The 15,991-nt window shown below is 43.5% G+C and overlaps 1 protein-coding gene across 1 annotated transcript in view; it reads right to left on the reverse strand.

Annotated features, from left to right (window-relative positions):
* The window catches only part of aass (aminoadipate-semialdehyde synthase), an 86,948-nt gene that overhangs the window by 20,334 nt on the left and 50,623 nt on the right, over positions 1-15,991 (reverse strand). Inside the window, exons 18-19 of the mRNA XM_078568375.1 lie at positions 14,851-15,018; positions 628-723 (exon numbers count right to left, since the gene is read on the reverse strand). Of these exons, the coding sequence (XP_078424501.1) occupies positions 628-723; positions 14,851-15,018 (264 nt within the window). The remainder of the gene's footprint in view (positions 1-627; positions 724-14,850; positions 15,019-15,991) is intronic.

Consider the following 15,991-nt stretch of genomic DNA (forward strand, 5'->3'; position numbering starts at 1 on the left):
AGAGGGGTGGTGATGCAATGAACAGCAGTTCCAGTGTGCTGCCATTTGGAGTGTTCACACGTCGGTTCACTTTATGGATTCCTGATTTCAAATGCACTCATGAAGGACTGGGTCATCAGATGGAGGCAAGGCCCTTCCCATCAGTATGGTTGGAAAAAGTAGAGGTTCGGTCACCCCAGGCCACCCTTCTGTACTCCTGAGCACTACACATATGCTTTCAAATAAAGGTAAAGTCCTTTTTTTCAGAGGAGGAAGACGAATTGCATGAACAGACACAGAAGGGAAATATCAAAGCCAACCAAATAAAATTACCAATAATACTTATACTGATGAAAATAAACAAAAGGGGATAAACAGCGATATAAATCAAAATAGTTTCAGCAATCCTTCAAAAGCTACCTATCAGAAAGTCTAGAGAAAAAAATACTTAAAATGAATTACAAAATGGCTCAAAAATTGACCCAGATGCTGTTAGTAATACAGTAGTTTAGTTCAGAAATAGGATTAGAGAAAGACAGCATTCTGTATTTTAGCAGCTATCCCTATTACACACAGAGTATCCAAAACCCTCAGAATAATCCTGCAAAAACCACCCTGTGCAATTTGCTTTGAAACAGAGGGACATACCCAGGTGATAGGAGGAGCTTCTGCGCTAAGCAGCAGGTTTGGGTCCGGATTGATCAATCCCAGTTTGTGAAGTCCTTTCACCGTATTTGCATATCCCTGAAAGAGGACACAGGACAATATCTATTCATGGTCATATGTTTCATTATGGACAGCACTGCAAATTACAAAAACCGTCGACAGATTAAACATCATCCAGGATCAGTCTCATTTAAAGTGCTTGACATTGTTTCCTCTGCAACAGTGGATGGCTGTTGGCGAATGTTTAATGAATCAACTTGTCTGCTTAGAAGATGAAAATGGTTAAATCTTTCTTTTACGGAGCTTGAAAGCCAATTCCCTAAATCCTCTGTAATCTTACAGGAGGGCCCAATCATCCAAGAAGCATTGGACTATTGCACATATGGATTTGGAACAGAAAACAGATGCTGATATTAAACATACGACAAGAAATAATCCGCAGGAAAATAGGCCTATTACAAGTCCTGGCTATCAAGCAACACATGAACCCTCTAACCATAACAGTGCCTGCGAGAAAGAATAATTGTAAAGAACAAAAGATGAAGCTGCATAATAATTTCTTAGTGCAACCACAAAGACAAAAAACAGATTTCTAAATTAACAATCAGCATTAGTAAACCAGACACTTCAGCTCTGTAAAAAAGTGAAACATGACAGATGGTTCAGCAATAGTGAAGGTACCCGGAGTAGGAGGAAAAGCAATAACAACAACTTGCATTCGTACAGCACCATTAACATGGGAAAAACACCCAGGGAGCATCACAGTGGCATTATCAGAGAAAGTTTCACACTGAGCTACATAAGGAGGTAGGAAAGGTTACCAAAACCTTGGTCAAAGAGCTAGCTTTTAAGAGGAATCTTAAAGGAGGAAAGAAAGATAGAGAGGCAGAGAGGGTTAGGGAGAGAATTCCAGAGCTTAGGGCCCAGGCAGCTGCCAATGCTGGAGTGATGTAAATCGCAGATGCGCAAGAAGTCAGAATTGGAGGGGCGCAGAGATCTTGGAGGGTTTTAGAGCGAAGGACACCACTCCATGGACAAGCTAAGGGGGAGAGAGGAGAGAAAATCAGAAAGGTGAACTTGAATGATATCATTAAAATATCACTACATTCATGATTATAACCATCACTGATCAACATGAACAATGACAACAGGTACTTCCTGTGCTTTGACTATATTGATGCACCAAGTGGAAAGTGAACACTCAGCAGTTCCTAATTACCCACCACCAGAGAGAGAAGAGTGTAGGTTCAAAGAAGGGGAATAGCAAGACTGCTCCGGGAGTGTGTGATTTCCCCAGGGTAAACAACAATATTAGCCACCTAATGATTCCCCCAAAATATATTTTCAATCTCAGTGTCTTACATTTCTCAAAAAATAATCAGCAGGAAAATAGGTCTATCATAAGTCACCTGAGCAAGTAAGTTCCACATGGTTGGAAACAGGAGTATAAAGTAACTGTGTTTAAAAGTGGTGACAATAATCAACAAAATAGCTACAGGTCTGTTAATTTTTTTTTATTTGTTCATGGGATGTGGCATCGCTGGCTGGGTCAGCATTTATTTCCCATCCATAATTGCCCTTGAGAGGGTGGTGATGAGCTGCCTTCTTGAACTGCTGCAGTCCATGTGGTGTAGGTACACCCACAGTGCTGTTAGGGAGGGAGTTCCAGGATTTTGACCCAGCGACAGTGAACGAACGGCGATATATTTCCAAGTCAGGATGATGAGTGGCTTGCAGGGGAACTTCCAGGTGGCGATGTTCCCATGTGTCTGCTGCCCTTGTCCTTCTAGATGGTAGTGGTCTTGGGTTTGGAAGGTGCTGCCTAAGGCGGCTTGATAAGTATTAAAATCAGTAAATATTAAAATCTATTAGGAACAAAGGAACAGGAATACGCCATTCAGCCCCTCTAGCCTGTTCCACAATTCAGTGAGGTCATGGGTGATCTGTACCGTAACTCAAATAATGCTTCTTGGCTCCATATGCCTCAATAACCATGGCTAGCAAAAATCTATCCATCTCAGATGTAAAATTATTGACTGAGCTACTGTTTTTTGTGGGAGAAAATTTCACACTTCTACCGCCTTTGTGTGAAGAAGTATTTACTGACTTTTCTCCTGAATGGACTGACTGATTTTACGGTGATGACCCCTTGTCCTAGACTCCCTCACCAGCAGAAATGGTTTCTCTCTATCTGCCCTTCCAAATCCTTTCAAAATTTCAAAAAAAATTTCAGTCAGGTTGCCTCTTAACCTTCTGTGTTCTAGGAAACACAAGTCTAGTTTATGCAATATCTCTGCAAACGTAACCCTTGGGAGCCCTAGTAACACTCCAGAGAATCTGCACTGCATTCCTCCAAAGTTGAAGCCCAAATATATTGGGACACTTCCTTTGAGTACATACCCATTATCCCTATTCTCCATCACCTTACCAATCTCCAAATAATTTAAGAACATAAGAACATAAGAAGCAGGAGTAGGAGCAGGAGTAGACCATTCGGCCCCTCAAGCCTGCTCCACCATTCAATAAGATCATGGCTGATCTTCTTGCGTTTTGATTTCCACATTCCCATCTAACCCTGATAACTTTTTATTCCCTTGCCTAACAAGAATCTATCTACCTTTGCCTTAAAGATATCAATGACCCCACCTCCACCACCTTCTAAGGCAAAGAATTCCAAAGTCGCACAACCCCCTGAGAGAAAAAATTTCTCCTCATCTCTGTCCTAAAAGTGCGACCCCCAATTTTAAAACAGTGAACCCTAGTTTTGGACTCACCAACAAGAGGAAACATCCTTTTGACGTCCACCTTGTCAAGGCCGTTCAGGATCTTGTATACTTCAGTCAACTCACCCCTTACTCTTCTAAACTCCAGTGGAAACAGGCCCAGCCTGTCAAACCTTTCTTCGTAAGACAACCCATTCATTCCAGGTATCAATCTAGTCAATCTCCTCTGGTAAACTGCCTCCAATGCATTTACATCCTTCTTTAAATAAGGAGACCAAAACTGCACACAGTATTCGAGGTGCGGTCTCACCAATGCCCTGTATAACTGAAGCATAACACCCTTACTTTTATGTTCAATCAATAGAGGATAGCATTCCATTAGCCTTCTTAATTACTTGCTGTACCTGCATACTAACCTTTTGTGACTCATGTACTAGAACACCTAGATCCCTCTGCACCTCAGAATTATGCAGCCGTTCTCCATTTAAGTAGTACTCTGCTTTTTTGTTCTTCCTGCCAAAGTGAACAACTTCACATTTTCTCACATTAAACTCCATTTGCCAGATCTTTGCCCAGTCACTCAACCTATCTATATCCATTTGTAACCTCATGTCCTCTTCACAACATACTTTCCTACCTATCCTTGTGTCATCTGCAAATTTAGCTATTATGTCCTCACTCCCCTCATCTAAGTCATTGATGTAAATCATAAAAAGTTGAGGCCCCAGTACAGACCCCTGAAGGATGCCACTCGTCACATCCTGCCAATCAGAAAAAGACCATTTATGCATTCTCTGTGCATTTGCCTTTGCTCCCATGAGATTTCATTTTAGTTAACAGTCTCTTATGTGGAACCTCATCGAATGCCTTCTGGAAATCCATATAAACTACATCCATTAAAATTCCCTTGCATACTATTTTAGTTACTTCCTCAAAAGATTAGACTCATTAAACCTGAACTGTATGGCCAATAGGTTAATGTGATACATCGAGCATGTGAGTAAAGAGAGTTAGCGTGCTTTCTGCTTTTGCGTGCTAGTTTGTTCCTCATTTTCGGTCCACACCACTGGCTAGCAGCAATGTGAAAAACAGAGCCAAATGTGTAAGTCTCTCCCGTCAGTACAAAGCCCCTCCATTGGCAAGTCCTCAGCTCTGCCTCCTCATGGTGACACATGGAAACTGGGTCCTTCACAGCCCCAGGTTAAAGCTTCAGAGGAAGGTGGAGGATATTTGGTCCTCAGACATGCAATGTTCAGGCCCACTGGCATGTGGACAGCCCTGGCACTTGAGAACAAAACTCCATCAACGAAAGAATAGCTTCCCTGCCTTGCGGATACCTGGGGGGAGTTGTAGGCTAAGGGAGTAAACCCTGACAGAAAATCTGTAGTGGAGCCCATAGTTGGACTGATATTTAAATATGTCATCTTTCTGGCAACTCCTGCACCAAGCTGGTGGCAAGCATAGTGCTTTGTGTTCCTTTGAATTCAACCAGGGAGGTTGAGAGGGAGACCCTGAGGTTTGGGCAACCCAGGGTCCCTTAAATTTTGGCCAGGCTTTCACTCTGGAGAGGATGCTCCAGTTTCACTGCAGAGCATTAACACATGGGAGACAGCAGTTATGAGTGCTAAGCCCAACTCGATTGAGAACAGGTGCTATGGGCTGTCTCCGATGGTGGGACGGGCCATCGTGACCCACTGGTCAGCCACCACCCACCTTAAGTCGGACAGCCCCTAAATGGTAAGGTGCTGACCCGCCACAGTCCACCTGCTTCAATGGGTGCTTGAAGCTTTAAGTCTCTGCTCAACAAATGGATGGAATCCATCGCACCAGACAAACAAATGAAACAAATCTCAGAATAGGAGAATCACAGAATCTTAACGGCACAGAAGGAGGCCATTCTGCCCATTGTGTGTTTCTCACGTATCGGTGCAGACTCGATGGGCTGAAAGGCCTCTTCTGCACTGTGTGATTGTGTGATTCTGTGTCTGCACCGGTTCTCCAAATGAGCATTATGACCTAATGCCATAGCCCTGCTTTTCCCTGTACCTTTGCACATTGTTTCTATTCAAATAATCATCTAATGCCTCGATTGAACCTGCCTCCACCACACTCCAGGCAGTGTATTCCAGACCCGAACCATTCATTGTGAGAAAAAGTTTTTTCTCACGTCACATTTGCTTCTTTTGAAAATCACTTTAAATCTGTGCCCTCTCATTCTTGATCCTTTTACAAGTAGGAACAGCTTCTCTCTCTTCTCTGTCCAGACCCTCATGATTTTGAAAACTTCCATCAAATCTCCTCTCAGCCTTCTCCTCTCCAAGGAAAACAATCCCAACTTCTCCAATCTTTCCTCATAGCTGAAGTTTCTCATCCCTGGGACCATCCTTGTAAACCTCTTCCACACTCCCTCCAATGTGTTCACATCCTGCCAAGAATATGGTGCCCAGGGCTGTACACAATATTCCAGCTGAGGTCTAACAAGGGTCTTGTATAAATTCAGCATAACCTCCCTGCACTTGTGCTCTATGCCCCTATTAACAAAGCCCAGGATATGCTTTATTAACTGCTCTTTCCACCTGCCTTCCCACCTTCAATGATCTATGCACATATATACCCAAGTATTTCTGCTCCTGCACCTCCTTCAAAATTTCACCCCTTATTTTATATTGTCTATCCATGTTCTTCCTACCAAAATACATCACCTCAGACTTCTCTGCATTGAACACCATCTGACACCTATCTGCATCTCTCCACCAACTTGTCTATGTCCTCTTGAAGTTCCACACCATCCTCCTGGCAGTTTGCAACACTCCCAAGCTTCGTATCACCCGCAAACTTTGAAATTGTCCCCTGCACACCAAGATCTAGATCATTAATGTATATCAGGAAAAGCAAGGGTCCCAATACTGACACCTGGGGAACTCCACTACAAACCTTCCTCCAGCCGAAAAACATCCATTGACCATTACTCTCTGCTTCTTAATTTAAAAGAAAGAAGATTCCAACTCTTCAATTGGCAAGCTGGAAAGTCAGGGCTATTTGCACAAGACTGACAGGCAACTTGCATCTGGTCGATAACACGTTCTAGACAGCTGTGATCGACATGGAACTTGATAGGCTGAACATTGACATCGCTTCCCTACAACAGACCAGCCACGCCGACAGCGATTGCTGAAAGATAAACATTACACGCTCATCTGGCACGGGAAGAGTTCAGAAGAAATGGATGAGCAAGGTGTCAACTTCATTGTAAGGAATTTGCTACTCTCGATGGTAAAGCCTCCCCCCACCTTCCCTAATAAATGGTGCAGAACGTGTTCTCTTCATCTGCCTCTCAATTCAAACAGGACCAGTTAATCCCATGAGTATCTATGGTCCAATGCTGTGCTCCACTACAGAGACAAAAAACCAGTTCTATGAGGAGCTTGACACTGCTATCAGCAGAATCCCTAAGTCAGGACATCTTTGCCTACTGGAGGATTTCAACCAAGAGTGGGCACAGACCATAAGGCATGGTCCTCCTGCCTCGGACATCACGGCCTGGGAAAGATAAATGAGAATGGACAGAGACATCTTCAGCTTTGCTGCTACCATGAGCTTTATGTAACTAATACCTTCTTTCAAAACAAATCATACCACAGGGAGTTCTGGAGACATCCAAGGTCAGGGCATTGGCACCAGCTGGATCTGATCATCACCGGACGTGAATCTCCAAACAGCATTCTCAACACACACAGCTACTACAGCACTGACTGGTTTACAGATCACTCCCTGATGTGCACTAGGGTGAGAATGCAACCCTTGAAGATTTTTCATTCAAAGGAGAAATACTGTCCTCGTATCGAGGTCAGCCATACTACCTACCCAGATAAAAACCAACAATTCCATGACTCGATTGAACAGGTGCTCTCCAGCATTCCAACATAGGATGCAGATATAAAATGGAATATATTTTGAGACACCATCTACACAATTCTTGACTGGGTTGAGGCAAACATCATTGTGATGGGGCCTGTCATTAAAGCCAAGTGGTCTGCTCTGATTAACTACAAGGGAGATTTGAGCAAGAAAACTCTGAATGAACTAAGCACCGCTTGAAATAATGTCCAACAGACAGCTAGGCAGTGTGCCAATGACTACAGGTCACAACTCTGCCAGACTATCCAAAAGCCCTTTGACACAGAGAATATCAGGATTAAAAAAGCAACAGGTCCATCAGCAAAGAAAACAGCTCCACTGAAAACAAAGGCAGGGGAGGTCTTCCCTGGCTGCAATAAACAGTTGAAGAGATGGGTGGAACACTAGCTTTAGCTGTACTCTAGGGAGTACACTGTCACTGAGAAAGCTCTAGACATCAGAGAAAACCTGCCTGACATGGCAGAACTGGATATCGAACTGAAGTGGGGTAATTGAAATATTTCGATACTAAAACTGATATTAAGATGTGCATGAACAGCTTTAAAAGTAGACAAATGTAGTTATGAACATTAACAGCTTTAAGTTTAGTTACGAGAGCTCTTTCTAAGCATGATGGGAAATATTGGCAACACATAGGCATGATGGATATGGTACTGTGGGAACTCAACTAACAATCACAAGTCATAAAACTTAATGACCTTCACAGGATGGGTAAACAAATGTCAGGGTGATAAGAGCACAGACTGGGAGGCATTAGAACGGAGGCATTTCCCAGCCACCCAGTGGGATAACAGAGGCATCTGCAGCCTGAATAATTCTGCTCAGTAGATATGTAACTGGAGGTTGTAACAGGCAGTATAGTGAAATGTGAAACTAAAAGATATAATTATGCTACACAGTCTCTGTATCAGGGGGACACACTGTAGAACCAGGCTGTGCCCTCCCAGCATTTGCTTGAATAAAATCTTTGTTTACTGGAAACTCACGGACTTGAGTGGTCTCATCTTTATACCACAACAGAACCCACAGTGGAGGAGCTTAGCAAAGCTATTAACTCGCTTGCCACGGACAAAGCTCCAGGCGCTGATGCTATACTGCCTGAACACATCAAATAGGGAGAAACCGGCACGCCTGCAGCATCTGTACAAACCTCTCTCTCAGCTGGAGGGAGGGGACAGTGCCCCAGGATATGCATGATGCAAAAGATTGTGACCCTGTACAAGAACAAGGGTGACCACAGATGTTTGATTCTTTAAATCGTGAAGCTCTATGGATCGGCCTCTGATGCTTTAGTTGCCCGTTGACGTTCGTCACCTTCCTGAGGCTCCTGCATGACAACACAGCCACCACCGTCCTGAGTGGAGGATCTGAAACTGACACCTTTCACACCCAGACTGGGGTCAAACAAGGTTGAGTGAAAGTCGCCCCCACTTTGTTCACCGTTTACCTCACCGTCATCATCCACCCCATCCAAAAGGACCTACCACCTGGTGTCAGCATTCAGTATCATCTGGGCGGGAAGCACTTCAACCTTAGTCGCTTCTGGGCAAAAACAAAACTCAGCACCATGGACATCCACGACCTTCAGTTTATGGATGACTGCTGTATGATGGCTCACTCTGTACAGGACATGCAAAGGACCCTTGACCTCTTCAACACCTCGTATAAGAGGTTTGGCTTGTCCTTAAACATCGCCAAGATGAAGGTCCTTCACCAATCTTCCCCAGGCCAGTTGAGCATCCCCCGCGCCATCCACGTAGATGGGGTGGCTCTGGAGTATGTGCAGCACTTCCCTTATCTTGGCAACCACCTCTCCCAAGGGACTACCATCAATGAGGAAGTCCAACAACGAGTCTACTGTGCCAGCGCTACCTTCTTCAAGCTGCGCTGTGTCTTCGACAACAAGGACCTTTGCAAGTCAACAAAGGGTCCGGTTTATAAGGCCGATGTGTTGGCCACCTTCCTCTACTGCAGCAAAATATGGATTGTCTATTGACACCATATTAAGATCCTTGAGAGCTTCCATCAGTGGTGCTTGGGTCAAATCCTGGGGATCAAATGGGAGGATTGCCAGATTAACGCCAGCATCCTCCATGAAGCTGCGTATACCAGCATTGAAACCCTGCTCCTGCAGAACCAATTTAAATGGACATGCCATTGCATCCGGATGCCCAAAAACCACCTCCCTCAGCAGGTTCTCTTCTCATAGCTCTCCGTTGGTCACTGCTCAAAGGCCAGCCAAAGGAAAAGGTATAAGATAAAAACAAAAAACTGCGGATGCTGGAAATCCAAAACAAAAACAGAAACACCTGGAAAAACTCAGCAGGTCTGGCAGCATTGGCGGAGAAGAGTACAGTTGACATTTCGAGTCCTCAAGGTATAAGGATACGCTCAAGGTCACCCTAAAGCATGGAGGCATTAACATCACTGACTGGAAGGAGAATGCTGTTGATCACTCGGCAAGGCACCACCTGGTCCATCCAGGCACAAGCCACTTCAAGGCTCAGCGACTCGACAGCAAGGTGGAACGCTGGCGCTGGAGCAAGGAGAAAGAAGCCAACCCGGGGCTGCGATTTCCACTCCGCTGTGCGACAAAGTGCCCCCACTGTGGAAGAACATGTGGATCCAGAATTGGACTTCTCGGTCATCTGAAGTCTTACCAGGCCTGATAGACGTCACCCTTGATGCCAAGGGATTGCCAATGGCCAAAACAAGATCCAGAGTGAAGGAGCTTCGCAAAGCTATTGATTTGCTTGCCACAGACAAAGCTCCAGGTGCTGATGCTATATTGCCTGAACACATGAAATAGGGAGAAACTGGTGCATCTGCACAAACCTCTCTCTCTGCTGGACGGAGGGGACAGTGCCCCAGGATATGCACGATGCAAAAGATTGTGACCCTGTACAAGAACAAAGGCGACCGCAGCAGTTGTAACAATTAATCGAGGCATATCCCAGCTGAGCACTTCAGATCCTGGCTGAACGCATCTACCCTGCATTCCAGTGTGATTTCTGAACTGGAACATATATAATTGACACGATCTTCTCAGTCCGGCAGCTACAAGAGAAAATGCCATGAACATATTCTTCAGCATGTTCTTTTCTTTGCTGCTGTCAAATTCCTTCAGGTCTTCTACAGAGGGGCGTATACTCACATAGCAAAATTGATGGAAAGTTGTTCAGCTTGTTTGCCTAAGATCCAAGAAAAGTCCTCATCAGAGAGTTGCTGTACGCTGACCATGCTGCACTAACATTCCATACTGAGGGACACCTGCAGTGACAAATGGACAGGCTCTCTCATGCTTGTAAAGAATTTGGTTTGACCATCAACATCAGGAAGTGAAATGTCATGATTCAGGATATTGCCACACTGCCATGTAAGAGTATTGAAGTTGTTGGTAGCTTCACATATCTGGGCTCCATAGTCACCAGGTTATTTGATGCTGAAATCAGCACAGGCATCGCAAAAGCTGCAGCTGTTATGCCCAAGCTGAGTATGTGAGTGTGGAACCACAGCAATTGTTGTCCAGGTGAGACCTGGGCAACATTAGACTGGCAGGAGAAAAGGCTGAACAGTTTCCTTCTTCACTGTCTCAGACATATCCTCGACATCTCTTGGCAGGACAAGGTCACCAACTCAAGAGTCCTGGAGTGCTAATTCCATCAGCATACACACATTGCTAAGCCAATGACTTAGCATGGTGCTGGCTCGGCCATGTTCATCGGATGGATGACAGCCGTATGCCTAAAGACCTTCTGTAAAGTGAACTAGCCACTGGACCACAACATGCTGAGCATCCATACCTCTGCTACAAGGGTCCCTGGAAGAAAGATATGGAGATGGCGGACATTGACACTGGGACAACTGGGAGACAGCCACTGAAGATTGTGACTCTTAATTATTGTTGATTATCTTGTTAAATATACACAGGTGATGAGCATTTTTTATTAAGGACTGAGAACACGTATAAAGAGAGCTGGAACACTGTCAGCAGTTAGGAGGCAGAGGTCTCTAATTCTTTCGAGTTATCAACAGTCACAGATCGCAACTCTTTCGAGTACAATCACAGTTCTTGGTTTCCGGGAGTGGGACATGAACCCACAACCCTCTGATTCAAAGGCGAGGGTGCTATGAACTGAGCCACAGCTGACACCTGCTGCATCCTGTGAATAAACCTATTAACAAGGAAAAGATCTGTGTCCTGTTTTGTACTTCACCATCTGGCTTCAACGCATTTAAAAGGGCACTGGAAGATGTGAGCAGAAATGGAAAGCTCAACTGGTTGAGAAGAGGATCCAGGGAGAACAGAGGCCAGCAATTTGTGCACCTTGTCAGCCCACTGCCTTCATCTGAAGCAAATGCGACAGAGACTGTCATGCTAGAGTGGGGCTCCTCAGCCACACCAGGTGACGCCAAACAGAGTTGCATGGTGCAAACTATCGTCTTACTGCTGCCGCCATATTATACTGATCTACCCTTTTCAAATATTGGTTCTCTCGAATCAGCTCAAATTTCCCTAAGTGCTCAGTCAGTTTATCCTTATTTACAGGTTTATACATCCTGTTTTCTCTGAATCATCTTTCTTAAATAATTGAGTTATATTTGCAATTAACCATTTCTGAAGGGACAATTCCTGAATTGAGAGCATTTTGGAAGATTGTGACTGAAGCATTTACAAATTCCTTACCCATTTCCTTTAAAACTCTAAGGCAGAAATCACCAGGTCCTAGGGATTTGATAGTTTTTAGTACCATTTTTCCTAATACTGTTTTCTTGTTTACATTAACGTTAATGAGTTTCAGTCATTGATTCATTACTTGTTTCCCTGGAATGTCTACCCTGAAGATTAACACAAAGTGATTGTTCAGTAAGTCTAATTGTTCACCAGGTCTGCCATTTCCATATTTATGTTTGCAAGGGTTCTAGATTTTCATTACTCTGTATGAAGTAGTACTTTCTGCCATAACCCCTGAATGACTCAGCTCTAAACTCATGGTTATGCCCCCTTGTCTGGACTCCCCCAGCAAAGATAATACAATCTCTCTATCCACCCTATCAAATCCTTTAATAATTTTGCACACCTCAATTAGATCAGCCCTTAATCTTCAAATCTTGAAGGAATACAATCTAATTTATGCAACCTGGCCTCAGAATTTATATCTTTTAGTGCATTATAGTGAATCTGCATTGCATCCCCTCCAAAATCAATATATCTTGTCCTAGGTACAGTTTACAAAACGGAATGCAGAACTCCAGATACAAAGCACAGAGAGTTAACATGCAAATATAGCAAGCAATTAGGAAGGCAAATGGTACGTTAACCTTTGTTGCAGGTGAGGTAGGCTTCAAGTATAAGAGTAAGGAGCTATATTCTCTGAAGTTTAAAAGAATGAGAGGTGCTCTCATTGAGACATATAAAATTCTGAGAGGGCCTGACAGGATAGATGCTGAAAGGCTGTTTCCTCTGGTAAAAGAGTCTAGAACTGAGTAATAGTTCCAGGAGAAGGGTCTGAGAAGAAACTTCTTCACTCAGAGGGTTATGAATCTTTAGAATTCTCTAACCCAGAGGACTGCTTGGTCCATGATTATATTCAAAACTGAGAATGATATATTTTTGGGCACTTAGGAAATCAAGGAATATGGGGATAGGGTCAGAAATGGACTTGTTATTGAAGTTTTGCTATCATCCTACTCATGCTCTCATTTGTTACATTCTTAGCCAGAGTTTTGTGTAACTATGCATTATCTTCAGTGCTTTCCATACAATGGTGCAAACTGTGACAGAGAATGCCACCAGAGTTTGCACACCATTTAGTTAACAAGTACATGTTGATAGCACAGTCATCTATAATTTAATTAAATTTAAATTTAATTAGCATCTAGAAGAAATCGTCTCTTTATTACTAATGTCTTAACTCCACTGACAGGTTGTCTCTGACCTTCACTTTAGATTTTGATAACAAAGGACAGCTTCCAATACAACTCTGGTTATATCAAAACTGTACAATAAATTACACAAACATTTTTCGTTTGTCACAGATTATTACTTTAACATAAACCATGAAAGTAGCATCAGAGGGTGCAAATAGGATTGAGTGAGCAGTACATTTAGTACAGCTATCATGAAAAAGTAATTATTGAAAGGATGATGAATATTTGTAATAATCTACCAAGAGAGGTATATTCAATAAAGATCCTCAAAATACAATTAGATGTCAATTGAAAAGAGTTAATAAAATAAGGTATTTGATGGGCTGAGAAGGCTTGTCCAAATCCTGATTTTTTTTCCTCTTCAAACTTTGTCTGACAATCCAATTCACTGAGGACAGTACAGCTTTGTACAAGCAACTAATATCACACACAACTCAGACCAACTTTTGCAACCTATTTAAACAGTCTCCCATATTCACCAGCCACCCATCAATCTATTCTTTCAACCAGAAAGAAAGTCAGTTTTCCAGCGACTAAACCTTATATATGTCCCTGCTGTTCTACACATCCTCTCTTGATGAATTACAATTGACATCTCTAATTCTCCAGCTTGAATTTTTATTTAATATTCATTCATGGGGTGTGGGAATCGCTGGCTAGACCAGCGTTTATTGCCCATTCCTAATTGCCCTTGAGAAGGTGGTGGTGAGCTGCCTTCTTGAACCGCTGCAGTCGGTGTAAGAATACCCCTGCGCTGTTAGGGATGGAGTTCCAGGATTTTGACCCAGCAACAGTGAAGGAGCAGTGATATAATTTCAAGTCAGGATGGTAAGTGGCTTGGAGGGGATCTTGCCGGTAGTGATGTTCCCATGTATCTACTGCCCTTGTTCATCCAGGTGGTCACAAGCTTGGAAGATGCTCTCAAAAGGACCCCTGGTGAGTTGCTGCAGTGCATCTTGTAGATGGTACACACTGCTGCCACTGTGCGTCGTTGGTGGAGGGAGTGAATGTTTAAAGTGGTGGATGGGGAGCTAATCCAATGGGCTACTTTATCTTGGATTGTTCGAGCTTCTTGAGTGTTGTTGGCGCTGCACTCATCCAGGCAAGTGGAGAGTATTCCATTACGTTCCAGACTTGTGCCTTGTAGATGATGGACAGGCTTTGGGGAGACAGGAAATGAATTACTCTCTGCAGAATTCCCACACTCTGACATGTTCTTGTAGCCACAATATTTATATGGCTAGTCCAGTTCAGTTTCTGGTCAATGGTAACCCCCAGGATGTTGGTAGTTTAGGATTCAGCGATGGTAATGCCATTGAATGACGAGAGGAGATGGTTAGATTCTCTCTTGTTGGAGGTGGTCATTGCCTGGCACTTGTGTGGTACAAATGTTACTTACCACTTATCAGCCAAAGCCTGAATATTGTCCAGCTCTTGCTGCATTTGCACATGGACTGCTTCAGTATCTGAGGAGTCACAAATGGTGCTGAACATTGTACAATGATCCACGAGCATCCTGACTTCTGACCTTATGATGGAGGGGAGGTCATTGATAAAACAGCTGAAGATGGTTGGGCCTAGGCCATTACCCTGAGGAACTTGAATTGAGCAAACTGAGTTTTTCCATTCTTACCTTGTATCTCAGGGTGCCCCGTAACAAAGTACGAGCTGATTGGATCCCATATGGTGTGGCGTAACTGAGGCTGTCTCTGTTTGGTATACCCTCTAGGTTGAATCCTGGGAAGAAAGCCATTGGTTGAGCATTGTCGAGAACAGCGCCTCCAGCTGGGATATTAATAACCTGCAGGTTAAGCATATTGATACACCACAATGTACTGAAGCACCAAGAATAAACTGACAAACATATGGATTTCCACAAGAATACTCGGCGCTGCCCAATTTAACTCTGACAGGAGAGAGGCAGAAAACACTAAAAAAAGTCTTTCTGCCAAGTTAAAGTGGACTAGCAGGAGAATGCCAGCAGATATCCACCTGCTAACTGTTTTCATTACAGTCTGAGGGCCACCATTTTTTTGCTGTGAAAATAGAGGGCCAAGAATTCCTTGGGTTACTGTGCATAACAGCTTCAGAATCCACTTGCAAATTTATAATTTTGCTGGAAATACCAAAGGAAAAAAAAACAAAGAAAGTTCACTTGACTGATACCTGGGATGGGGGTGTTATCTTATGAGGAAAGGTTGGACAGGCTGGGCCTGTATCCATTGGAGTTTAGTAGAATGAGAGGTGATCTTCCTGAAACATAAAATCCTGAGGGTACTTTACAGAGTGGATACTAAAAGGGTGTTTCCCCTTGTTGGAGAGACTAGAACTAGGGGACACAGTTTAAAAATAAGGGGTCTCTCAATTAAGACTGAGATGAGAAGAATTTTTTTCTCTGAGGGCAGAATGTCTTTGGAACCCTCTTCCCCAGGAAGCAGTAGAGGCTGGGTCATTGAATATTGTTAAGGCAGAGATAAATAGATTCTTGACTAACAAGGGGGTCAAAGTTTATTGGCAGTAGGCGGAATGTGGAGTTGAGGCCACAATCAGATCAGCCATGATCTTATTGAATGGCGAAGCATGGTCAAGGGGCTGAATGGCCTACTCCTGCTCCTAATTCGTATGTTTGTATAAAGAAAATCTTAACAAGCATTCATAAGGCTGCTCTACAGAATGAGGTAAACTGTCATCCTATGTTCAACAATAGTCACAAGCCACACACACATTACACAATGCTACTCTCTAACTCCAGGTGGACATCACCCTCAACTTTT

This window comes from Cetorhinus maximus, chromosome 22, assembly GCF_964194155.1.
Source record: "Cetorhinus maximus chromosome 22, sCetMax3.hap1.1, whole genome shotgun sequence".
Taxonomy (NCBI): Eukaryota; Metazoa; Chordata; class Chondrichthyes; order Lamniformes; family Cetorhinidae; genus Cetorhinus; species Cetorhinus maximus.